Below are 27,140 nucleotides of genomic sequence, written 5' to 3'. Positions count from 1 at the left end.
TAAGTCTCTTGAAACCAGATTAAAAAGCCATTTCATCTCGGAAATCTCCTCATATAGGTACATAAACACTATTAACAAACAAAGCCCTTCCCAGACATTCTTAATAAGCAGTGTTTCATACTTCACTTCAGAATTGCAAAAACTGGGACTGGAATCCTGCTCTCAACTATGGCAAATATTCCTCTTTTATTGGTTCCTGCAGTGATTAGGGTGCATTTCAGTTCATAGGTCCATTCACATTCCTGTCTCCATAGAGGGGATTCAGGTATGTTATCAGAGTGGGAAGCTAGAGTAAATGCCAGGCTATTCTGTGCTAAAAATTATGTTGACCCAGTGAAGTTGCTTGGGGATGTGAAAAATCCACACTCCCAAGAGATGTCGGTAATAATGTAAACAGCACTAGGTCAGGGACATAGATAGATACACTGACACCCTCTGTCTTTGGCATAGGTAGTGTCTACAGCTAGACAGTCCTATCAGTTAGACATATGCATACCAGCAGGGGACTGATTAAAGACTTCAAAATCCAGAGAAACACCAGAAGAGCTAAGTAGTCATAGAGCCCTGTGCGGATACAAAATACCAATCCACTCCTGCATCTGCAAAAATGATCCCTATATATCCACATCCAGAGGCGCAAAGCAGACATGCACAAATTTGCATAGTTCTAGATCCAAAATGTGTATCCTCATCTGCATTTGTATCAGGAAAAATGAGCCACAGATTTTTGCAGATTTGCAGGGCTCTAATTATTCAAATTACTGAGTTTTTAGCTTTTGGCCAATTTATAAAGTACTGGTATTAGAGGTTTGAAATACCAACAAACCCTACTTTATCCCTCAGTGCACATGCTGTCCAGTCAATTCACCTCTGTGTTTTATCTGTGTAGCAGGGAAAGAGAAAACACCTCAGAGCACATTTGCTGAATGTCCAAACTCGACGAGCTGCACAGGTATCTCTGCCTCCTTTTGTCTCCTCCTCATTCTCTAAGGCAGGGGTGGCCAATCCATGGCTCATGAGCCACAGAAAAAAATTTTAGCCTCTGATGGAACTGGGACAGAACCTGAAACCGCTGAGGTCAGCTGCTCTTACAGCTGGACCGCTGTGAGCCGCATGCATGCTCACGGCCCGCACCGTTGTGCTCACGGCCCCCAGTGCACTACGTCATATCCTGCATGTGCAAGCTGGGTGAGCACAGGCAGCAGCAGTGGCAGCGGCTCCAGGTGCGGCGGTGGTGCCAGTGGTGGCTCCGGGACCTGGGCATAAAGTTAGTGGGGAAGGGGGATTGGGTTAGAGTGAGGAAGGGAGGTGTCTGGCTCTGGGGAAAGGGGGTGTGTGCACGACTTACCGGCCACTCAGTGCACATGCCCCAGCTTCTGGAGGGAGACGTGTGGCTGTAGCGGTGGCGGTGATTCTGGAACCCGAGAATTAGATTAGAGCAGGGAATTGGGGGTTGCCTGGATCTAGTCTGGGGGAGGGGAATCATAGAATCATAGAATCATAGAATAATAGGACTGGAAGGGACCTCGAGAGGTCATCGAGTCCAGCCCCCCGCCCTCAAGGCAGGATCAAGCAGGAAGGGAGATTAGGCTGGGCGGGGGCGCTCACAGCATCCCAGCCAGCACATCTTAAGGCCGATTGCCCAGCACATGCGCCCCAAAGCCTGGAGGGATACACGTGTGACTGTAGTGGCAGCTCCGCCTCCGGGACCTGAGAATTAGGTTGAGGGGGGAGGGGGATTGGTACAGAGGGGGGCCGGTGCTTGGCTCTGTGGGGGAGATTGAGTTAGGGGTGTGTGTGCCTGGCTTTGGGGAAGGGGAGGGGGGCTGGGTTGGAGAGGGGAGAGGGAAGGTGAGAGGGGTTGGGTTAGAGAAGGGGGGGTGCCTTGGGGAAGGAAGGGGAAGAGCAGCCAGAGTGCTTCCTGAGACCTGGGATCCCCAGGTTCTGGCCCCAGCTATCTCTGTCCTCTCCTCCTGGTCAGACCTCCCCCATGAGCACCCTGCCCCAGCACCCACCAGCACAGTTGAAGCTACATTAATGAAGCTTGGAGGGTTTGGGAGCAGTTGTTTTTTTCATCTCAGTTTTGTGGCCTTGACTGACTTTTCTGTGGGTCAGTGACCCCTGACTCAAAACGGTTCCCCGTCCCTCTCATAAATAAAGACAATGCTGAAACTTTTTGTGTGTAACATAATATTTTATTTAAAAATGAAGCCTGGCCAACAAGCCCCCAACTGGGGCCAACCCCCCATCTGGCCGCAGCATCATAACACTCCTGCACCCCCCCAGACTCCAAACCTGAGCCTATCATACACTGGAACTCCCTGTCCTGAGTATCTCACATCCCCACACTCCTGCACCCTCACATCCCGTCTTCTGCCACAACACTCTTGCACCAGCCACACACTGCAAATCTGTATCCTGAGCCCATCATACTCCCAGACCTGCCCTGAGCCCCTCATGCATCCCAGCCCAAATTCCTGTACCCTCACAGCCACAAGCCTATGGCTTGCTCAGCACCCAAACCTCCACCTGACCCCAACTCTCTCCAGCCTGGAACCCCCTCTCTGAGCCAGCATCCTCTTCTCTGCTTCTTCCTGCACCCAAATTCCTTCCCAGAGCTTACACCTCCCACCCCTTCCCAGTGGGTGTGGGTATGGGTTTTTTTTTTTTTTTTGGTGAACCACAATAACTGGAGATAGCATGAAGAGGCAGGGAATAATTGTTGAGTCAAAAAAGGGGGGGGGGGAGGACCGGGAAGACCCGGGAAAAAGTTGTTCCTCCCCCCCCCCCAAAAAAAAGCTGTGCCATGGGACAGATGTACCAGCACCTATTTTCTCCCAGCATGGTGCTTTTTTTTTCTCTCAATAACTTTGCCCCGGATCTTCACGTTGTCTCCACTGCTATTGTGGCTCTTCATCTGGAACAGGTTGGCCACCCTTGCCCTAAGGCCTTTCCCAGCTGTCCCAGTAACATGGAAGGTTTCTGCATTTCCAGACAAGGAGAAGTTGCGCCTCGTGGGAGGAGAGGGCAGATGCTCGGGCCGAGTGGAGGTTTGGTACCGTGGCTCCTGGGGCACAGTCTGTGATGACTCCTGGGACGTGGCAGATGCTAATGTGACGTGTAAACAACTGGGCTGTGGAGCGGCCGTGTCTGCCCTGGGCGAGGCTGCATTCGGCGAGGGGACTGGGCACATCTGGGTGGAGACGCTGAATTGTAGAGGGACAGAATCATCTCTCTGGGACTGTCCTGCCAAGTCCTGGGGTGATAGCAACTGTGGTCATAAGGAAGATGCTGCCGTGAATTGCTCAGGTGAGTGACAGGAGATGTTTCCTGCTGTTTCATTATATAATTTTAAGTGGAAACAGATGTCAGAGCAGCTGGGTCCTTCTGCTTGCCCACAGACCAGGCCTCCTATTTCTTTCATGGGATGGAATGTGGTGGAACCATTTTTCATTCAGATGTGCTATGGAATCAGATCATGTTGCTTCCTTTATCTAGCACAGGCAAAGCCACTATCTCCATGTTGCTCTGAGGAAGAGATCATGGGTGAAACGTAGGTGATGTGCAGAGGCACATGGGGACTCAGGAACAATCATATAACAGCATGTCACCTCCTCCACACTCCATTCCAGTTCTCCTTCCTTTTCCCTTTGCAGGTGCAACAGAGACAACACCTTCATCAGCTACAACAGGTAACACATTTTTTGCCAATCAAGTGTTAAATTGCCCTGAACCCAGGCTTACAGAGGGATGAGCTGGGACCTCCAAGCTTAGTGCATGAGCAAATTTACACAGAGTGTGAAATCTAAGGCTATATCTTCACTCGCGGCTTCTTGTGCCAGTAATATGCAAATGAGGCTAAGCGTGGAATATCACTGAACCTCATTTGCATACCTAATGAGCCGCCATTTTTGCAGAAGGTGCTGTCTACACTGTCCCTTCTTGTGCAACAAAAACCCTCTTGCGCAATGCTGTTCTTCCTGAAAAGTAATCGGCATAATGGCATTGTGCAAAAGGGGTTTTCTTGTGCAAGAAGGGGCAATGTAGACAGCTCCTTCTGGCACAAGAGCCTCTTCTGCAAAAATGGCTGCTCATTATGTATGCAAATGAGGCTTGGCGATATTCCACACTTAGCCTCATTTGCATATTTCTGGCACAAGAAGCCGCGAGTGTAGATATAGCCGAAGGGGGGGGGGAGTGATGTGGGTGGGAGCTCCATGTGGTGCTGAGCAGCTCCATTGCTGTCTATTGGTTCTAGCCGAGAAGCCCTGCAGAGAGCTTGATTTAAACAGCAGCCTATGAGCTGGCCCATGTCCCAGCCAGTTACCCTGCTTCCTAGGTGGCTCAATAGGACTCTGACTTTCACAGAACAATATCTCCCTGTTGCATTTTCCTTTCCATTCAGCTCCCCTGGACCACCCTTTGACCGACAGTGGGAGAATCATGGTGCCTGTGATCATCTGCATTATCCTTGGGACCCTGCTCTGCCTGGTCTTAATCGTGCTGGGTGTGCAAGTACAAAGGGCCAGGGCACAGATCAGAGGTAGGTCTTGATTTGAGTCACTGTGTAAAATGACTCTACAATAGCAGAGATGCTGCAGCAGTTAGCAGGAGGTTTTTGTCAGTCTCTAAGTCATGTGTTGGTAGGACCTTAGGCTACATCTACATTGTGCTGTCTTGCGCAATAACATCTGCAAATGAGGTGCAGCAATGAATATAGCCATGACTCATTTGCATACTTAATGAGCTGCCATTTTTGTGCAAGGGGCTTTTGCGCATGAAGGAGCAGTCTACACTGCTCCTTCTTGTGCAAAAACCCCCTCTTGTGCAAGAGCCATTCTGCCTGAAAATAAGTGGCCTTTTGCGCAAAAATGGCAGCTCATTAAGTATTTGAATGTTACTGTGCAAGAGAGCGCAATGTAAACATAACCTTACAGTTTAGTGTATTTCCAGAAAATCCATGTGTAAAAATCAAGTAATAGCTCGGACAGAGGCTTTTATGGAACATATGTCAGTGCTATTGTGCCCAGAGCTGTACACACCAGTTTGGGAGAGGAATTATTTTAGATAATACCAGGGAGTGTAACTATGAGTAATGAAATTAATGTATACTGGGAAATTTTAGGCTAACTGAACAGAGACTTGTGACAGTGAACTAACCGTAGTCTCTGTCACTTGGCACATTCAAATTTAGACAAGGCAGAGCACTAGGAACATGCTGTTGGGCTCAATCCTGCATGGGCCCCAGACATAGAGCTGGATGATCTCAGAGTTTTCCCATCTAGAGTTTTTAAGATGTTTGGCAAATTGTCTTCTTTTCAGGTGCCACAAAATCCTCAGATCCTGTGTATGAGGAAATTGATTATAACCGGATGGGAGAGAAGCAGATGTTGAGTCACTCAGGTATGTATGTCTTACTTCTATTGCACTTTCAATCTTGAGGCTATGATGATGCACAACTAGATTTCTTCAGCCACCAATGTTGTGAGCCCAGGACTGCTATGGGCCCTGGGTCTGTGTAGAGACCAGTTACTGGACTCGTGTAGGTGGAGTAGGAAATTACCCACTGGACCAAGAGAAAAAGACCAAAGTCTCCTCGCAGAGCTGGAAGTTTTTTGTCACCAAAATTGAATGTTTTTCTCAACAAAAATCGCATTACAGTGTAAACACTCTCACTGTTTTGTTCCCAAAAGGAAGTTTTTGGTGACAAAACATGCCAGTGTAGACAAAGTGTTACAAACTGAAGATGTTTTTGTCAGCCACAGAATACTTAAGTCTAAAACTGTTCAAATGCAGAATACAGACTTAGCATCTGAAATCCACACAACACTGTCTGAATACAAAGTTATGCAATTTCCCGATACAATGTGCATGTGAGAGATTTTCTGTCAAGCTCTCTTACACTATCAGGTTCACTCGGTAGCAGCAATCATTTGCATAGCTTTAAAAAATGTTAATATTAATTTTAGCCACAAACTGCAGTGGACTGTAGTTTCTCTGTGAGCTGCACTTTAACTGTAAAAAAGGCCATAGTTTGGCCATGCCTGAAATATAGTGTGGCAGAGCTCTGGCTGTGCCCGTGGGTCCTGTGCTGCTGGCGGAGAGTGTTCCGCCTCAGAGGCCTGCTGGTCACATCACACGGCCTCTTCCTTTTTACTAGAGACAGGATTCATAGCCTGCTGAGTCCATACTCATCACAGGTGAGTCCATAATATGGGGGTGAAACCCCTCTGTAGTCCCAGGACAAGCTCTGTAGTGGTGTGAGGAGGGGTGGGGGAACCCAGGCTCAACCACTACTCTGGGTTCAGGCCCAGGGACCCCAACACAGCATCAACAGATGGGGTTTGTTCTACTTCTCATCTGGCAACTACTTCCCTGGGCCATTTCCCCAAATGATCCCTCCCAATACCTTGCCTTGGGTACTTGCCCCTCCAACACACTCCTCCTGCCTTGCAGCTCTCAGCTTTCACTCCAAACACTTCTCACACTCAGCACTTCAGCTCCTTCCTTCCTTCCTCCTCACATGCCACCTACCTAACAGCAGAGGAGCCCTTGTAAGCCAGTCTCAATTTGTTCTTGATTGACCCCAGGTTATCTAATTAGCCTGACTCCCTTTGCTCTGGAAGGCTCCTAATTAACTCTAGGGCTACGTCTACACTGGCGGTTTCTCGAGCAAGAACAGCTGTTCTTGCGCAAAATCTTGCCGGCTGTCTACACTGCACGAGCGTTCTTCCAGAAGTAAATTTACAGTGCAGTGTTGTAAAACAGGCTTCTTCCAGAAGAGTTATTTCTCTCCCCACTCTAAGCCCTCTTGCGCAAGAGCTCTTTCAGAAGAGGGCAGTGTAGACAGGCAACATGAATTTCTTGCACAAGAAGCTCCTATGGTTAAAATGGCCATCAGAGCTTTCTCGCGCAAGAGAGCATCTACACTGTCATGGATGCTCTTTTTGCACAAGAACTCTTCCACAACTGAGTTCTTTCGCAAGAAGCTGCCAGTGTAGATGTAGCCCAGGTTTTTTAACTGCACTGATTGTCCAGACTGCTTCTGGAAAGTTCCTGCTGGTTCTAGGCCAGCCCCTGCCATTTTACTCAGGGAACAGAGACCTACTTAGTCTAAGGCTCACATACTTTCCTTCTAGTGCTCTTTTATAACCCTCTGACCTGACCCTGTCACAATACAGATACTGTAAATCCTGCTCTAGCACCCCAGGGCATCAGCAAGAAGTCAGTTTAGCTGCTCCCACTGTAATAACATTTCATTTGTTGTCTCTGCAGTCTCCTATACAAAAGGTTCAGTGACAAAGCTGCAATATTATACTGGGGACAGTGAGGGGGAAAATGATTCCGGATCAGAACAAGGTAATGGGGGAAGGAGGCATACAAAGACAAAGAACTAAAGCTGGGTGGAGAATTTAATTTCTAGGCATGTTCTGCATGTTCATGGGCTAGCTCTGATTGTATCCATTCTGATAGGATTAGATTTAGCCAGATTTTCTAAGATTTCTGGTGAACCCTGTGGTGGAATCATGTGATCAGTTCCTGGCCCTTCCAGTGTGAGGTTCCTGGGGTCCTCCCCCCAAGGAAGAAGCTGTAAATAGTGGGCCCCAGGAAAATTTGCTTGACATGGAAGAATCTCAGTTTCATATCTAGCACCTTTCATTAAACAAACCCCCAGTCTGTGCCCATGATCTTACTCAGCTGCAGGGCTGGCCCACAACATTTTGGCACCTGAGGCAGGGAGCTCAAATGATGTCCCCATGCCCCCTCACTTGGGCCAAAACTTTGAAAGGTCTCAATTCTGCCTTCTTCCTGTCCTACTCCTCACATGGTACTGCTCTGCTACCTACATATGTACCAGAACAGACACAATTTTCTACACTCTGAGTCCTAGTGGCACCCCCCCCACACACACTCTGGCACCTGAGGTGGCCACCTCAGTTCGCCTCATGGTAAGGCCAGCCCTGCCCAGCTGCTTCCTTGGCATGAACACAAGCCAAAATCACAATCTAGCCCATGTTAGCAAAGAGATTTTAAACCAAGTTTATAGAGTTCAGCTGGATTCACAAAGGTCAGTTGTGGTGCGGTGGCAGCTGTCTTCCAGCATGTGCAGCATTAGCTCAGCACCAATACAGACGCTGATCCCAATGACAACATGGCTATTGGATTCAGCAATGCAAGGCTGAGCCCCTAGCTATTTATGTGAAAGTGAAGGTGGCACAACCCTTATGTCACAGCGTATCTATGACTTTCCCTTTCCTCCTCAATTACCCTGTGACTTCTACACGCACCTAGATAAACAGCCCAAGCTCCAGTGTAATGAGCATTTCACAGGGAGCTAGAAACCTGCTGGGGAACAGGGTGTGTCAAGGGGAAGCTGAGTGTGGTGTTTGCTGTTGCCTAGGTGGTTCTCAATTGGATTATGATATTGTGGAGGAGCCTGCATTGAGTGATGCCCACCAGACTCCAGATGACCAAGGTGAGGAGGGAATCTGCCTCCTGGGAGCAGCATTATCCCAGGAGTAAAACTATTATTGTCTTTGTAGAGACAAAAATTGTGCTTGATGGGTTTGCTCTTGCAAGGTACTGAGCATCTTCAGTCCCCCTGCAATCAGTGGGAGCTCAGGGTGCTCAGCATGTCACAGGAGCAAGCCTTCTGCAAACATCTGTTTGACAAACTCTTCTCTCATTGAGCATGGCTGTGGGCACTGGATAGCTCAGGGATGCACTCAGGGGACCAAAAAGCAGCAAAGCTTGTGGTGCTGCAGATCGGAATAGAATTGCATGAGCTAAGCAGTGTGCCTCTAGAAGTAGCTTGTTCAGCCCATGCCCATGCTGCCCAACTTCAACCACTGCTCCTGGCCCTCACTTGCATGTGCTCTAATGTTATTCACAATGTTAGGGGACAATCTGTCTGAGCACAACCCTCTGCTATGCAATAACAGTCCCTGTCAATCATCCCTACCTGAGCGGAGTCCACTGATCTAGATGAATGTCCCCCCACACTGTGACAGGTGAAGGGATGTTCAGATTTCACAAACAGACCTATTTCTTGCCTTAACTTCATGGTGCAGTTCCCAGGGACTGCAGATCAAGGTGCAGGCCAGACTAGCTCAGAGAAATGGAACAAATCAAGATTTTAAGAATAGTAGAAAATTTGGGAAGTGGTGATGAAACAAATTAAAGTGCCATTTATCTATTACTAATTAATATATTAGTATAACAACAAAATACAGTGGGGCAATCTTCCTCTGACATAGATCCTATCCCTAGCTGCCTCCTTCCAGATCCCTGAGATCCCTATGAGTTTCTGTCTTAGGCTCCTTCCAGTGAATAACAGACACATCAAGTGCTTAATGTGTGAGCTGTATACAATTCCTCTGACACTGAAGTGGAACGAGAAGGGGTGACTTTTGACCTCTTAACACCCTGGAAGTGTCAGTACTTCAGGATCCTTCCTACCTGGTGTATAATTTATTTCTCTAGTCAGTGGAAGATCTCTTTTCATTACCATTAATTCTTGTCTCTTTTTCAGAGGTACCTGCCCCACCTGGAAGTATCCCAGCAGATGGTTATGATGATGTCAGAGATGTTTCTGACCCTGAAAATAACTGGGGTGCAGAGCAGAATATCCAGGAAGTTACTGGGATCCTTAGGGAGAGTGACAGGAAAAAGGGTTCACAGAAAGGTGAGTGGGGAAAAGATCTATTACAATTCTTGAAGATTGATTTCCTAGTATCATTATCACTTGGGCTACACCTGGACCCCTAAACGCCGTTCATCTGAAAAAGTGGGTAGTACTCTCAAAAGCTCATGATACCATCTATACGTTTTGTTAGTCTATAATGTGCTACCAGACTATTTGCTGTTTTTTAAGTTACTACAGAATTAGGTATCGTACACACTACAGCCTTGTTCCTGCTGATGTAAGTCCTGTACTAACCAACATAACCCCACCTCTACTAGTGGGATAGGGCTTCTGTCAGTGTAGGTAGGGTGATAGTGTCCGTGTAGACTAGGGATGTTAAATTTGGATTAATTAGCTAACCAAATAATCAATGCAATTTGCATCAACTATTTGACTAGTCAATAAGGATGAAAAAACACTGCAGGGAGCATGGGGCCAGCAGGGAACTCAAGCAGTGGAGTCCCCAGCTGACCCTGGTCTCCACACAGCACTGCCACTTTAAAACAGCACATGCAGCCCAGAGCCAACTCCCAGCTGGCAGACCCTGGGCTCCATGTGAAGCACCCCCTCCTCTTTCCCCTCACTTACTGTCTCTTTCTTATAGAGGTTGACTAATTGTTCATATCCCTGGTGTAAACACTGCCTTACTTATATCAGCTCTGGGGAATCCTCGTCAGTTTCATGGCTCCATCCTAAAGTTGTGAAGCTGCGACATTGACAAGAAAGCTGGGGATGCGGGAGCTCCAGCTAGAGTCCAGTTGCCTCCAGGATCCTTGCTTACAGCCAGGCTGCACCTGCCTGCTTTCCCTGTCAGTTGGGCTATGTTTGGACTCGCAGAAGCCACCTGGATTCTGTGTGTGGAGCTCCGTTTCAGGAGCCAGGGAGTAGGCAGCCGTCCTTCCGGTGGTGGAGAACGGGGAGCTGGGGAGGAGAACAGCTAGGCTCCAAGCAGGGGGAGCTGAGATCCCAGGCTCTCAGGCCCTAGCACTGCCTTTCTTAAGAGCTCCTGTTGAGGATGCACACCGCAGGCAGACGGGGCGGGCAGGGGAAGGGGGCAGTTGGGAAATGAACAATCACAATAATTACTGTGTGGCCTGTAAGTGACCTAACATGGGGTCAATTTAGCTTTCTAGTGTAGACATACACAATATTTGGTAAATAGTTACATGAGAAACTCAGCTTTCAGTTTAAAAAAGGAAGTTGCACAAAGAAGGTTCAAATAATGAATCAAGTTTAACCTCAAGGCTCAAGAACCAGAGGGCAAAGCAGAAAACAAAAAGAAACCAAAGTGATTTAAAAAAACCTCTCAAGACTGTTAAGCCAATCTCATTATATTTGAGGCCTGAATCCTGATTTCTGAACACTTGGGCTACGTCTAGACTGGCATGATTTTCTGGAAATGCTTTTAACGGAAAAGTTTTCTGTTAAAAGCATTTTCGGAACAGAGCATCTAGATTGGCACGGATGCTTTTCCGCAAAAGCACTTTTTGCAGAAAAGGGTCTGTGCCAATCTAGACACACTTTTGTGCAAAAAGCCCTGTCGCCATTTTCGCGATCGGGGCTTTTTTGCGGAAAACAAAGCTGAGCTGTCTACACTGGCCCTTTTGTGCAAAAGCTTTGCACAAAAGGGACTTTTGCCCAAACAGGAGCAGCATAGGATTTCCGCAAGAAGCACTGATTTCAGACAGTAGGAAGTCAGTGTTCTTGAAAAAATTCAAGCGGCCAGTGTAGACAGCTGGCAAGTTTTTCCAGAAAAGCGGCTGATTTTCTGGAAAAACTGGCCAATCTAGACACAGCTTTGGGGTTGGCATTGCTGAAAATGATTGTTTCCTACCCACCTACATGAACATGGGAATAAGTTATGCAGCAAGAAATAAACCCTGATCAACGTGATGGTTGTGAAGAGTCTCTCTGCCTGTCTCTGTGCACAGATGTGTTTGAAATAGAAATTCCAGAAGGGTTATTGGGCTGTTTAATGGGATCTCTACTGTAAGTAACTTGGGACAGCCTCTGCTGGCCACTAGAGGTCACTGTCACTGCTCTGAAACTTCAGGGGGTAGCGGAGTTCATCTGTACAGGATACACTGAAAAACAGCTATTGGTAAACTAACCCTTTCAGCTGTGTGACCTCCGTGAACATTGTTAAATAAACAAATTCATGATGATTCCTAAATAAGGCTCCAAACCAGCAAACACTGGAGTCTACTTGTCAATCTGCTTACATGAGTAGTCTCACTGACTCAAGAATGGCACCAGCCTCTTCCTGGTTGGGGGAAAAGGGGCTGAGGTGGGCCAGATAGAAAACTGGGAGGCTGTGCCCACCTCACCATGAGGTCCTTCCCTTCTCTATGGCCCGCTGCCCCCTCTCTGTCCCCCTCTTCCCACACCTGGCCAAGTCACAGGCTGGAAGAGGGAGCCAGGCTGTGCTCGACACTGTCTAATCACAGTGGATAAAAGCTGCCCAGGCAGGGGGCCCCAGCTGGAGCTGGCAGAGTCCTTGGGGAGCAGTGACAATGGTGGGCATTGCCCAGGAGCCCAGGCCAGAGTGTGGGAGCTTCAGACCATCCATCTGCCTTGGGTGGCACATCCCAAAGGGCAAGGACATGGGAAGGGGGCTGCTCTCAGGTATCCCAATCACCCACCTGATCATCCTTTGCTGTTGCTGCAGCTGGTCACCCAGTGAGAAGCTGACACTCTCTTTGCTTTGCCTTCAGAGCTAGTCAGCTGGAAAGTAGAAGCTACCATTGCATGGCTATAGGGGTGCTACGATAATTTTGGGGGTTGCTATAGTCCCTGCAAACCGCACCCTAGTGCTGACTTCAATGGGACTGTCCAGAGCAGAACAATTTGCAGGATCTGGGCCTGAGTCTCTTCCCCCAAACAAGGTGTCAGTACTCTGTGGAGTAATATGAAGAGCAGGACCCTGTGATGGGGTTATTGGCCTACGATCGGGTTTGAATCAGTTTCAATATGCAAATATTCCATTACCATTGTAGCAGAGAACCTCACTGAGCTCCCACCATTGTAGCTGAGCTCCCACTGTGACACTTCACCCCGATATTTTTATGAAAATATGTTTTTGAATAGGAATATGCATAAATTGAATGTGCTTTGTGCAACATAGATACAGTGACTTGTCATTCAAGAGCATGTGTTCCCCTGAATGTGTATTTCCGTGTGTGTGTATCATTCTTTTGTGTGAAGTTAGAAATCTGAAGTGTAAACTTGCTTCTTAATCTAAAATTTCTAGTGAGAGCCATTAGTGGTACTTAAGGGACTTAATGGCCCAGTGCTTAAAACAACAATAAGTAAATGGTTTTATTTTTCTGGGAAGCCACCGCTGGTGCTCCAACCTTGGGGTGGGGTGGGGAGGCAAGTCTGGAGCACCAAAGCAGGCTCCCTGCTGCAATGAGAGAAAGGGATGGGAGTCGTGGATCACCTAGAAGGCAGCTGTGGACCATTAGTGGTCTGCAGACTGCAGTTTGAGAACCACTGCTTTAAGGGTTGGGAAGCAATCAAGAACCATCTTTAGCAGCTTTTGAAAAACTGCCTCCACCATCCTAAGAGGCAACACATGAAGAAACCTGAAAACAAAGAACTCTAAATACACAAGAAGTTGTTAGAATCAGTCCAGAGAAAAGATCAGCTCTGACTTGAAGGTTTTTACCTGGAATAAAAATTAGGGTGAGACATATATTTGTAACAATCTCTCTTAATGTGTGTGTGGCTTAGCAGGAGTGTTTTATTGTAGCTTAGTAACTTACTTTAATCGGTCTGTTTTCACTTGCGACCACTTAAATTCTTCTTTTTATACTTAATAAAAGCACCTTTGTTTATCAATGTAAATAATTGTTATCGGGGAGGGGAAGTGACAGCTGTGCATCTCTCATTGATAATGGGGTGAACATATTTATAATCTTGCTCTGTGTAAAACTTTCATACAGAGTATGATGAATTTATTTGGAGGTTTGGTCCCTTTTGAGGACTAGACCCCTGGGTGTTGTCAAGTCCCTGTAACTGCATCATCCCAAACTTGAGCTGATTCAGCATCTGTGTTACTCTATTGGAGGACTGTTACCCCAACTCTGTGCCTTTGCTAACGGAGACCAGAGCTTCTGGCCCAACAGTTCAGGGTGTCAGGCACCCCAGGGAGCAAGTAGGGGGCTCAGTGATATGATCAGCACACAGGTGACAGTCACAAGGGGATCTCTGTGCTGAACCATTCATCCTCGCTTTGCACCTCAGGGGAAAGTGGGTGGGAATGAAATGTGCATTTCCTTGTACTTGATGAGAATAGCATGCAAATGTGTATTGTGTGGGCAGGATGAGCTCTATGATGTCATCCCCTTTTGGATTCCTTACCTTTGAATGTCCCATGCAGTAGGAGCCCCTCACTGCTTCTCCCAACCAGGTCTCACCTGCCACATGTCCCTTTAGGAACTATACTAGTGTTGTGTGGTACTCACTCAGGCAAAAGCCATCCCTGCCTCTATAGGGGGAGACCTTTTAAGATTTCCAGGAGCATCTGGAACACTCCCACTACCTCATGGAGTGGCTGCCCCTAGTGAAAATACTACAAAATCCTCAGGCATGACATGACCCAGGAAAGTGGGTACTTCTGTTGGTTAATAGGCTTGGTGGAGAGATTCCTTGCTGTGTCCCCCCCATGCCAAACCCCATCTGTGTTCCCATGTATACCTAATTTGCCTTGCCCAGTCAGTGTCTATAGGTCCCCCACATGCTTGTTCCCCAAAACTTACCCTATATGGCTTTTTGTTGCAATCAAGTAAGCCATTAACACCAGTGATTATAATAATAAATTTAAGCTGCAGTCCATTTCTCACCAAATGATTGTAAATCCCATATACAGTCCCAGTCCAATTATATACTATTTTGGTAACATACAGGAGGGCCCCACTTTACGACTGCCCAATTTATGACCCTCCACACATACAACTTTTTCTGTAAGTGTGGAAGGGGCAGAAATCTCCCGACTTATGTCCTCAGCCCTGCATTTACGATGGCATACGACACCTGTCGTAAATGCTGGCTTGAGTTACGACACCTCCAACTTGTGACACTATCCCAATAACCGATCACGTTGCAAGTCGGGGGCAGCCTGTATTTGGTATCTTCTGCCCATAATGTCCAGTTTATGTTATTTTGAACTGAGATGTTGAATTCAAAATAAGGTTATTGGCTCTGCTAGGGACGTGGATGCTCTCATTTCACACTTCCAAATTGATGCTGGCGAGCTCTGGTTTGGGTGGCCTGTAACTCCAAAGGTGAGAGAGAGAGGTCTTTATCTGCTTCTTTTAACTATCCAGTTTTTAGGTGCTTATAGACAGTTTTGCCTGTTAAATACGAGCTCAGTTTCCCCTTTGATATTTATATACCCACTGCCTCCTTTTGTTGCCCTCCCCCCTCATATTTTCCTTCTTTCCCACTCCCTTCTCCCCTATTTATTTTGGTTCTGGACATACAACACTCCAGTCATCTGAAGAAGTGGGCTGTGCCCATGAAAGCTCATGATACCATCTACATGTTTTATTAGTCTCTAAAGTGCTACCACACTATTTGTTGTTTTTTAAGTTTATCCTGTACAGACTAACTCGGCTACCCCTCTGAAGCATTAGAGATTCTGTCGGGGGTCCAAGTTATCCAGTCACTATATGGTTGATAGTGGAGGAGAGTGATTCTTGCCCTATACAGTATTTGAGCCATTGAAGGACAAATTGACAGATATCAGATGTGGGGCAGGAATTGCTTTTACATTCTAGTTTAAATAATATGTTCATCTTCAAACTCTTTCACCATTCATAGGCATAGGATTAACGGCATCTGCAGAGAAAATACAGAACTATTCTCGGGGTTTCAAATATATCCCCGGCACAAAAATTAAGTTGTTACAAGGGGTTAAGATCTAATAGGTGTGCCCCGCACTCATGGCAATGATGGCGCCCTGTCTCCAGGCATTGGCCTCGAGATTCAAGTACTTTACCTATTTACAATCTGTCATAACCAGGAGTGCTGACCAGCACCTGTTGACTAAGGGGTTATCTCTGTACCTAGCCAGGTATTGGGTGGTCAGCAAATAACAATGCAGGTAGGAATTTCAAACTGGAAAAAAGGAGTTTCTCTCTCTGTTTTCCGTTTGAGAGGCAGAGCAGTTTCTCCCACACATTGAGGGAGATGCGAAACACTTCTGTCTCCAAGAATGGACTTCTTACAAGAAGTAAGTAGGGGAAAGTTTAGCTAGTCCTTCAGGATTTATTGTTTTCCTTGTTTAGGGATATGGAAATAATGTCTGAGCTTGTTAAGTGTCTCTCCGCCCCTCCCCACCTTTATAACTAAGCTTTTAGCCCAGGGACTTTCCCTGAGTACAGGCAGTCCCCGGGTTACGTACAAGACAGGGACTGTAGGTTTGTTCTTAAGTTGAATCTGTATGTAAGTTGGAACTGGCGTCCAGATTCAGCCGCTGCTGAAACTGATCAGTTTCAACAGCGGCTGAATCTGGATGCCAGTTCTGACTTACATACAGATTCAACTTAAGAACCCCAGGCATCCCCAAGTCAGCTGCTGCTGAAACTGATCAGCGGCTGATTCCAGGAAGCCCGGGGCAGGGGCTTCCTGTAGTCAGCCACTGGTCAGTTTCAGCAGCGGCTGACTTGGGGATGCCTGGGGCAGAGCAGCTGGTGTGCTGCTGGGTTGGTCCAGTAGCGCCGCCGCTCCTCGGCGCTACGGGACCAACTGGCAGCACCCCAGCTGCTGTACCACAGGCGTCTGGAGCAAAGCCGCGGAGCACGGGGGCAGCGGGACAGCCCAGACGCGCCGTGGCTGTCCTGCTGCCCTCGGGCTCCGCAGCTTTGCTCTGCTTTGCTCCCCGTCTTCCTGGTCTGCAGACCAGGGGGACGGGGAGCAAAGCTGCTGCTCGCGTGCTCCGCCGCTTTGCTTCCTCTCCCTGGTCTGCTGGAGACCAGGGAGATGGGCCCCGTTCGTAACTGCGGATCTGACATAAGTCGGATCCGCGTAACTCGGGGACTGCCTGTATTTATATCAATTGGTGGCTCTTCCCATCTAGTCACTTTACTATGTTTACAACTGTAGTTTTGTTTTGATAATAAAGGATTGTTTTCTTTTCTAATTAACCGGGATTGGTTGATTGTTGTGTCCTTAGGACTCATTGCCTAATTACAAGGGCAGAGTCCATTGCTGTCTGTGGATCCCCTCTGTTTTTCCCAATTCCAAGCAAAATGGAGGCTGGGGCAGGGAGAGAGTTTTAACTTAGGGAGGAGATTTCCCCAGTGATCTCGTCCCTGGTTTTCTTGAAATTACTTGGGTGGTGGCAGCGGATTCCCCAAAATCCTACTATTTGGGGGGAAGGTTTTGTACCAGAGCCTGTAGAGGCAAAATTTTAGAGTGCTCTTACGGGCCCCCTCCTCTGTATTCGTTGTGCCACAGTGGGGAACAGCCTTGACATCAGCCCATTCTGTGGTTACAGCAGGGAGGGCATGCATTGTTTCCCCCTAGTGCCCCTGCGTATGCTTCAGGAACAAGGACACCCTCCCAAGGTTTATCTGTTGTTTATGTTCTATACCACTTTTGGTAACTGCCCATTCATTATTACTAGCTTAAACTATTACCATACTAAGCTGTTACCATTCACAGGAATTTAAATTCCCTGTGCCTGCACTTTTTTTTTACTTGCTACACAGTTTCTTTTTGTACCTACCTGCTCCAACTTCTGCTTTACTTACATAGTTTCAGAATCAACTTGAACAATTTGCAAAGCCCAGCAAGTTTGCCACTACAATCGTGCCACCGCCTGATCCTTGGTCTTTAGGTGGTAACAGGAGGCAAAGGAGTAGGGAGAAGTCTGATTAGAGAGGCACTGATTTTTCCTCCTTACTGCAGTATCCTCTCTTTTCCCCAAACAATATACAATAATGCTAGCATTGACACAAATGCCATAAAACAACAAACATATAACACAACACATGAGACACAACACATAGACATAACACATGAAACACAATTTTTTTTTGCGACATTAAATCCATATTATTCTCATTGCTCTTCAGCTGGTACCAACTCTTTCTGATGTTCTGACAGACAAAAGAAAACATTTCTACCCCCGTGTGGGTGGCACATTATATCTAAAAATACTTCTTTCTTTGACAGATATTCTTGTTGATTTCTCTATTTGCTTGCACTTACCCCAATACTTCCCTGTAATTTTGTTTTATAAGCAGACAAAGTTTTAATAACTTTTCCTTTTATGGGTTGAGGGTGAATTATCCCACTATTTAATCATTAAATTATCCCACTGCTTAATCATTAAATTAATAAGGTGGCATACCTCAGTTTTCTTTTTATACTGCAGACGAGATGTGTTTTCAGCTACAACTTCTTCATACTTAAAGGCTATGTCTACATTGCACGCTCTTGCACAATAACATAAGCAAATGAGGCATGGCTATGAATATTGCTGTGCCTCATTTGCATACTTAATGAGCTGTCATTTTTGCGCAAGGGGCTTTTGTGCAGGAAGGAGCAGTCTACACTGCTCCTTCTTGTGCAAAAAACCCCTTTTGCACAAGAGCCATTCTGCCACTTATTTTCAAGCCCTTTGCACAAAATGTTATTGCGCAAGAGAGTGCAATGTAGTCGTAGCCAAAGGGTTTTCCTTTTCCAGAACAAAATGATATGCATTATGCATTGTTAGTGCATAATAACTTAGTGAATTTAGTGACTTCATAAATACTAAATTCATCCCAGAATTAAACAATAACATTAGCATAAATTTTCTTACAAGTGGATGTTTACCATGCCTTTTTAAAAAAAACAAAAAACTTATGAGGCCAGTATATCCCATGTCTTCCTGAAATCTTTGCATAAGCTTTAATTAATCCTGGAGGTACGGGTAATTTTTTTTAAAAAATAGGTGTATTATACATAGAAGCAGATCCCTCTTGTGCTACCACTTGTATTCACACAGACATGTTTTGGCTTACTCTAATATTCAAAATTATCAGCAGCTTAGAGTCTGTGCCTTAGGAGACAAAAAATGTTAGAGAGTTCTGACTGCTATTTACTTTAAAGTCCTGCTTATTTGCTATTTTTCCGAAAACAAGAAATCCGTAATCTTTTCCTAGTGACTCTTTCCCCATTTTTCTGGTTCCAGCTGCCTCTTATAACTGCTAAACTTGGTCTATAAAAAATATGAAGCATTGAAAAACCTTCAGGGTTAAATGCTAGATATAAAAAGCCAAGCAACACTAATTGCCAATATCTGGCAAAATTTCCTTGTCAGTTTTACAATTCTGAATGAAATGGTATCATTAAAAACAAAACCAATTTCTTTACCCCAAACCTACAAAACAGAATTTCATAAACGTACAAAAACACTGGTTAGGTCCTAGAAACCTCACGCATTTACACAATATGTACATACATATACATGCATGTGCTCTTTTAACTTCTATTTACACTATTTCCTCATAGCTATACAAAAATTACATTCCCTTTGATTCATTTGGGGTAATTAAATTTTCAATAAAACAAACCACTTACGCTCTTTTGGCAAATTCCACTAAAGTGTCCATAGCTAAATTACTTAAATTAGATTGTCTTTTTGCCTGGATTCTTTACAGGCATTCCTTTGGAAAAAGGACCCATTTTCCCTCCAGAAAGGTTGCAAAGAAACCAATAATTCCTTTCCTATAGCACTTTTCCTTCTAGTATTTTTACAACAATTGCTCAATTCCTTCCAGACTCTGCAGAGTTAACTCTCGCTCTCTTTCCCTTAAACACTTCCTTATTTTGCTTTTTTATCTGTCTAGATCCTGCTTTTCCTGCTGACTGGCCCCTTTCCAGGGACATAGGTTTTGTCCCTTAAGGTATGTCTACACTGCAAAGTTAATTCGAAATAACAGCTGTTATTTTGAATTAACTTTAATAGTGTCTATACATGCAAACCACTATTTCAAAATTAATTTGAAATAGTGGAGCGCTTAATTCGAATTTGGTAAATCTCATTCTATGAGGAGTAATGCCAAATTCAAAATAGCTATTTCAAATTAAGTGCTGTGTAGATACTTAATTTGAAATAGGGGGCCTCCAGCCCTTCCCAGGGAGCCCTGGTGGCCATTCTGGGCACAATCAGGGAAACTTACTCTCCTCTCTCCCAGCCCTGGAGCCATTAAAGGGGTAGATCCTGGCCACAGTTCCTGTGCCAGCTCCAAACCTGCCAGCCCAGAGTCAGCAGTGGCCACCGGGGCCCCTGACCCAGTGGCCCCAAAACATGAGCCAGCAAGGCGCTGGCAGCCAGCCCTCCACCGCTCCCCAGGAGCAGTCTGCCAGCTCCTAGGAGCCTGACGGGGGCTAGAGAGGGTGAGCGCCTTCCTGGTCCAGGGTGGAGATCATGGACCTTATTCAGGTTTAGGGGAGATGCCCCCAACGTCCATGATCTCCGCACTAGATGGAGGAATGTGGCCGTCTATGGCAGGATAGCTGCCAGCCTGGCCACCAAAGGCCACATGTGAACCCAGGAGCAGGTTTGCATGAAAATCAAGTTGGTCCGGCAAGACCCCCAACCCTGGGCCCTGAGCTTCCCCTCCCCCTTCTTCCCCCTTCCAGCGCCCTCCTCCCAGGTTTCCCTCTCCCCTCTCCCATGTTCTCTCTTCCCCTCTCCCACCTCCTTTTCCCAGAGGTTCATCCCCCACCCCCAGTTTTGTTCAATAAATCCAGTTTCTATTTTTGAACATATGTGTCTTTTGTTTGACATCAGGAAGGGGGGCAGGGAAGGGTAAGTGGAAGGATGTGAGGGAGGAATGGGGCACAAGCCCCCGGTGGGGAGGACTGGATGGCTCTGAGGGCTTCTCGGGGTGGACGTTCTCTCTCAGGGCCTCCTGGATCCTGATGGACTCCCCCCCCGGATGGCAGCCTGCAACAAGTGCAGCCGGGCTGATGGCAATGACCCCACGAGACACACTGGGGTGCTCAGGGGCAGCTCTGGCTTCATGTGGCCGAGTGCTGTGGTGTCCCAAGTACGGGCACTCAGGGCACTCCAAGACAGGACTGCTTTGCTGACTCTCATCGAGGAACCCTGAGAACTGTCTGTCAGGGGTGGGGATAGGGTCCCTTTCAGCAGGAAGCTCAGTTAGCCTCAGGCAGCAGCCCTGGTGTACTGGTAGTTCGAATTGGAGAGCCTAATTCGAACTACCTACTCCGTGCCGCGTGTAGTCCCGGGCACGGTGTCCGCACTAAGGGGGATTTAAAAATGAAGCCCGGGATATTTAAGTCTCGGGCTTCATTTGCAACTTCGAATGCCTACATTAGCCACCCTAGTTTGAACTAGGGTGGCAGGGTAGACATACCCCTAGTCCTAACCTGATGCCCTACCAGCACTGGTTCCGGCCAGCCTTAACTTAGGTTCAGGGTCCACTCAGTGTGGACGCGTTATTTTGAAATAGCAAAATGCTATTTTGAAATAGATTTTGTGTGTAGGGGTGTTAATTCAAATTAAGTTAACTCGAATTTATGCTGTAGTGTAGATGTACCCTTTCTAATTTAGCAAGGAAGGTAAATAGCCTTAACTAGCCCCCATACCACCTGGTTCCTTTTCTTGGGTAAATCCAAATTTTCATATATTTGGAAGCTAGTAGAGTGGAATGTTGTTTAAGCCATCTTATTTTAATTGCAAAATTCTAGCTCTTTTAATTTTATTCCTATTCTTTAGAGCGTCCTATTGCTTTACAAATGCCGGTCCGTACTTTCCCCGGTTTTTACCAAATTACTTGACTTTTATCTCGATCCCAGCCGATGAACAGCTGAGTTTGGTTTGTAAAATGCTCAGGGACAGTCCAGGGGTTACCAAATGCCCATCCCAGCATCACCCTTCAGTCCTTATCCCTTCCTCTCTTGCCACTCCTGAAAAGTGACATGGTTCCCAAATCTCCTGGACCTGTCATGACACCAATTGTCATGTGTTTCTATTTATTTTAGATCCAAGGGAAACCAGAACACTCCAGAGAGACTTAAGCACTTTCTTATTTATTGCAAGCTTTCAGCAGTTAATATGGTTGTTTAAATTTCACAAACCTTAAAAACAATTACTATACAATTTAAACTTTAAATACTATAAATTCTAAAGCAATTAATACAGTGCAGAGCAATGCAAAAGCAATGAATAGAAGATTATTATAATACAGTAAGTAAGCCTGGTTCACTTACACTTCACCCATATGCTATTGTATGCCAGCTACAATACCAGGCAGAAGGTCGAGGATTCCCACCCATTGGGACGTCATACACTGGTGTGAAGGGCCTATTTACTTCTAAAACAACGAGAAGTCCCATGGCACCTTATAGACTAACAGATGCATCTGATGAAGTGGGTCTTTGCCCACAAAAGCTCATGATACCGTCTACGTGTTTTGTTAGTCTATAAAGTGCTACCAGACCATTTGCTTACTGTTTTTTTCTCAATAAATCTGTTAGTCTATAGGGTGCCACAGGACTTCTCTTTTTTTTTTTTTTTTTTGTGCAGGTTCAGACTAATATGGCTACCCCTCTATTTACTTCTAGTTACAATGAGCAGGACCTGTGGGTCAATCTCATCGATTCTTCTTACTAAGCCCATTTTATAGCAAAGCGAGACTTGGTCGTTCTAATAATATTTACCAATTGATTACGTATTGTATAAGATACCTAAGATGCCCAATGCCCTTATTTGGGGTACACCCTGCTACTCAGGATGTTGCAAAAACTATGTGCATAGTTAACAGTTTTATGGCTGCATGTGTAATTTTTGCTTATCCGAAATAGAAGTGCTGAACACTGCTTCTTTTTGTTCCCCCTTACCCTCCCCCCTCACTTCTCTCCTGTTTAATTTTAGTTCTGGACATCCAACACTCCTATCATCTGAAGAAGCGGGCTGTGCCCACAAAAGCTCACAATACTTTCTACATGTTTTGTTAATCTATAAAGTGCTTCCAGACCATTTGTTGTTTTTTTAAGTTTATCCTGTACAGACTAACTCGGCTACCCTCTGAAGCAGTACAAGGTTGATTGTCATATGTTCTTGACATGGTCTCGTGTGCCATGCTTAATCTGCATTGTTATGCAAAACATTCCTGCCTCTCAAAGCTTCTCCCTGAGCCTTGCCTGCATGCTTACATGCACCAGGCTTGAGACAGGTGTGGGTTTTGCTTGTTAGAGATCCGCACTGTGGTCAAGGCAAACATCACCATTTATTGTCACGGCAGGGCCATCCAGGCTCCCCTGCAAAGGACCATCTGAATAAGAGCAGCACTGACTGAAACTAGGAATGCATCACAAAATCACTGACACCACTTGCATCCACTTCCCTTTTAGGGGGTGGAGCCGGGGGGTGCTCGATCATCGGCTCCACCCCCATTCCACCTCTTCCCCCAAGCTCCTATCCTGCCTCTTCCTGCCCCCAGCTTGCTTCTTCCCCCTCCCCACCAAGTGTGCCTTGTCCCCACTCCTCCCCTCCTTATAGGAGTTTCTTGAACACACAACAGCTGACTATGGCAAGTGGGAGGGCACGGGAAGAGTTGGTTAGCAGGGCCACTGGCTGCTGATGTGCACTGGGGGGAGGTGGAAGCTTTCTTCTAATTTTTCCAACCCCAGCACACCCACACAGTCAGCAACTATGAGTGACATCTCCACGCTGCCCCTGTGCCATGCAGATCTCAGCACAGAAAGATCTGTGGCCAGATGTGCTCTTGGACAGAGTGACATATGGATTGCACTTGTCAGGTTCCCAATCAGAAGGAACAGGGGATAATTCACAACCCATATTATAGGCTGCTCACCCATATTAGGCGTAGAATAAATACATTGGCTGTAATGTGCTTCCTTTTATATTTGCAGATTGGAGTCTGCATTCCCTAAGAAGTGAAGGGACCTCAGGGCATGAGAGAAACTATGCATCCCTGCCTCCTGGAGACCCATGTTATGATGATGTTGAAGCTGGTGTTCCTAAGACATCAATATAAGAATGACTGAGTTCAGAGCAGCGATCCTGTGAAGATAGAAATGTTGTATGATTAGACTCTCTCTCTTCTGAATGCTCACTGCTCACTGGGCATCAGAGATGGTCCCTGCTATTGATCTAGTTCACTCAGCTTTTATATTGGGCTTTTAGGTAGTTGCAACAAATACAAGCGTGACTGAGACAGGGTCTGTGATTTTTCACTGTAATTTCTCATTGATCTGACTGCCGGGAACTTGTCCTGCTTTTTTAGTCCTATTATTGCTTCACCGTGGGTTTTTTTCATATTAAATCCTTTTAGAAAGTTTATTGCAGGAATGGTGCATCTCTCACAAGGTGCATAAGGAGGCTCCCTGGGCTCAGAAGGGAGTGAAATGGAGAATGACCCACCAACAAATAATAATTAAAAAGTGTCACCTCTGGGTATTGCTGGTTGTTCAATGGGCTGTTAGATGGAGAACAAACATTCTGTCAGCCGTGTGGTCAGAGGCAATGACTCCATGTGTGCTTCTGGGTGTAAGCACCCACAGAAATAAAACAGTGGGTGCTCAGCACTCAGGTTCCAGAGTTTCAGTGTGGAACATGAGGAGTTCTGTGCTGCTAACAGCTTCTACCTTTGGGCAGGGAGTTTGTTTATAAACAGAGGCAGGGTGATTAACATAATAACAGGCTTCTTAGGCACTCCAGCAAGAGGATAGGAAACAAAGGGTAGGAATAAGTGGCCTGTTTTCATAATGGAGAGAAGTAAGTAATGGTACCCACCGGGGCTTTTACTGGGATCAGTGCTGTTATAAATATTCATAATTCATGAATTATCTGCAAAAAGGGGTAAACGGTGAAGTGGCAAAGTTGCAGATGATATGTAATTACTTCAGAATGCTATATACTTTGGATTTAACTAAGAGTTACAAAGGGATCTCACTAAACTGGGTAACTTGTTAACAAAATGGCAGATGAAATGTAATGTTAAATGCAAAGAAATGCACATGGAAAAATATAATCCCAGCTATACATACAAGATGATGGTACCTATCTTAGCTGTTACCTTGAAGAGATCTTGGAGTCATTTGCAGGACTCTGGAAGCATTATGTTTCCGTATATTTTATAAACCAGCAGCCTTATAAAAAAATGCTAGTGAGTGAACTGAGTGAGCTATGAACCACAGTGTGACTAACAGATGGAGTTTGTTTGGATACCATCCAAGAGGTGCAGTGGGGAGTGCTTCATTAGGGGACTGCATTGTGAGCTGGTGGAGTGAACATCTGAGTGTTTGCTGTGACCGTTTGTTTGACTGTACCTAGTTGCAGGGACTGTTTGGGTACGTCTACACCTCAGTCCTATTTCAGGATACTGTCCTGAAATAGCTATTCTGTGTCTTGATAGCGCTCCCGTTATTTCTAAATATCTTTGGAAATAACAGGCACACTGTTCCGACATCCTAGTAAACCTCGTTCCATGAGGTTTAAGGGATGTTTTGGAATAGTGTTTTTTGAAATGTGGCGCTGTGTAGCCAAGTCTGGCGTAACTCAAATAGCGTAGATTATTTTGAGCTAAGGGTACAGTGTATATGCACCCTTTGTGTATTTGTTTGTTTGTAAAGTGTGAATTGGGAGTGCTTTTTTCCAGATGGGCCTTGAGTGGATGATTGGAGGGAAAGCTTGGATCCAAGCCAACTGCTTTGCGCCAGCAGCCTTAAAAAAATGCAGACAGTTGTGAAAGGAGTGTGGGGCAAACAGAGGACAGACAACCAGAAGAAGTTTGCTTGGGAATTCACCTGTAGGAAACTGGAGTTCCCATAGTTCTTTTGCCTTCAGGCTTCTTTCTATGAGCAGCAAATACAACATCTGAAGAGGGTCCTAGATGGAATACAATATGGATAATGATCAGTCAATTGTTGTGATCTACAAAGGAAGTGTCATAGTTGTCTTTCTCCCAGAGGATAGAAGAGACTTTGTCTGTATGAAGTCCAAGCTAGTCTCCATATTGGAAGATAAGTTTAAAGGACTAGACACACACCTATCCATCCTGCACATTGCACCACAGAAAACGAACAATTTCTAGATTGAAGTCAATGTTTGGTAGTGCAGGCACAGCATGGTGAAGAATCAGAGAAGGCTGTGCAGAGCAGAGAGAAAAAATTGGCAGAATGTGACCTCCTGAAGAAGAAAGAGGAGAATTCATGTGCCCCCAATGCAGATAGAGATATGAAACCACTTTTAGTCTTTCTGCATAGGTACTGCTGTGAAGAACGGTTTGGAAGAGTCATATGAGGGAAGGGATCAAAAGGAGACCCCATCAAATAGAAGGCCTGGGTCGCATTGTCCTAGGAGTGGGGGTTCCATGATGACCATTTCCCAAGAGGAGAAGGTTGTTGGTGGTCAGGGTCTCCCTTGAAAGAGGGATGGAGTCATCCATCTGCTGTCCAGGCTGGAAAACTCAAGAAGTGTGCTGGTTGCATAGAGCCAGAATTCAGGTTATGTCTGCCGAGACTGATCAAGCCATTAGACTGCTATCCCTTCCTATTTCTTCATGTAGGCACCGATGATACTTCCAAGAATGATCTTGAGTGGGTCACTGCAGGCCATGTAGCTCTGGGAAAAAGAATAAAGGTGTTTGAGGAAAAAGCCTCCTCCCTGATGAATGAAAATGTGCAGGTAGAGACCATCAAAATGTGGAGGTAAATGTGTGGTTGCACAGGCTGTTAGGCAGAGGATTCTTTAACCATAGGGTCACAGAATCATTTTTTGAGGAGTACAGAATGAAGGAATAGAATCCGGACACCATACATGAAGCAAGCAGGAGTTTATTGCACACACAGCACTAGGTGGAGTGTCACTTGCTAAGTTCAGTGAACACTGCCAAACAATAGGTTACAGCTAGTTATATAGGATGCTCAATAGGCAGATCAAAGTGATGGAGGAGGGGAGATCCCAGACCCCCTGGATAGATGCTAATAGTAAGGAAAGATAAGAGCAATAATATAAAGTTACATAATGTTTTCAGTAAAACAAGTATTTAAACAAAGCAGACATCAATTATCAATTAAGTGGTGATATGTCTGTCAGCTTCAAGAAGGTATCTCTGCAGGATGTGGTACATCTGGGGATTAAAGCAGAGACATTAGCATCATCAAATGTGTCTTGTCCTGCCTCCCATCCTGGGTGATGGCTTTCCGTTGATGGGCTAGACTGGTGGGGAAGGGGAATAACCATGTACTGTGTTTGTGTGCCATTCCCAGAGTCTGAATTTAGATTGAGTTCTTAACAGAATATCATAGCCTGCCTCAGAAATTTTCATCCTACACAGGAACTGCTGAAAAAGCATTGTTGGCAGAGCCGCGGCTACACTTTACTTTCACTTTCAACACTGAGCCTGATCAGCACAGCATCGGAACATGAGTATGCAAATGAAGACCGGGATATTTAAATCCTGGG

General features: G+C 45.9%; 1 protein-coding gene across 1 annotated transcript in view; it reads left to right on the top strand.

Annotated features, from left to right (window-relative positions):
• The window catches only part of LOC102448849 (scavenger receptor cysteine-rich domain-containing protein SCART1-like), a 68,213-nt gene extending 41,585 nt beyond the window's left edge, over positions 1–26,628 (top strand). The window contains exons 8-16 of the mRNA XM_089771799.1: positions 890–952; positions 2,995–3,309; positions 3,657–3,692; positions 4,406–4,543; positions 5,323–5,403; positions 7,276–7,359; positions 8,402–8,476; positions 9,533–9,685; positions 23,585–26,628. Of these exons, the coding sequence (XP_089627925.1) occupies positions 890–952; positions 2,995–3,309; positions 3,657–3,692; positions 4,406–4,543; positions 5,323–5,403; positions 7,276–7,359; positions 8,402–8,476; positions 9,533–9,685; positions 23,585–23,709 (1,070 nt within the window). The 3' untranslated portion in view covers positions 23,710–26,628. The remainder of the gene's footprint in view (positions 1–889; positions 953–2,994; positions 3,310–3,656; positions 3,693–4,405; positions 4,544–5,322; positions 5,404–7,275; positions 7,360–8,401; positions 8,477–9,532; positions 9,686–23,584) is intronic.
• The last annotated feature ends 512 nt before the right edge of the window (positions 26,629–27,140 follow it).

Source organism: Pelodiscus sinensis, chromosome 1 (genome assembly GCF_052426305.1).
Source record: "Pelodiscus sinensis isolate ZL-2025 chromosome 1, ASM5242630v1, whole genome shotgun sequence".
NCBI classification, from domain to species: Eukaryota; Metazoa; Chordata; order Testudines; family Trionychidae; genus Pelodiscus; species Pelodiscus sinensis.
The sequence above is the reverse complement of the archived record's forward strand: the minus strand, read 5'-3'. Positions and strand labels throughout refer to the sequence as shown.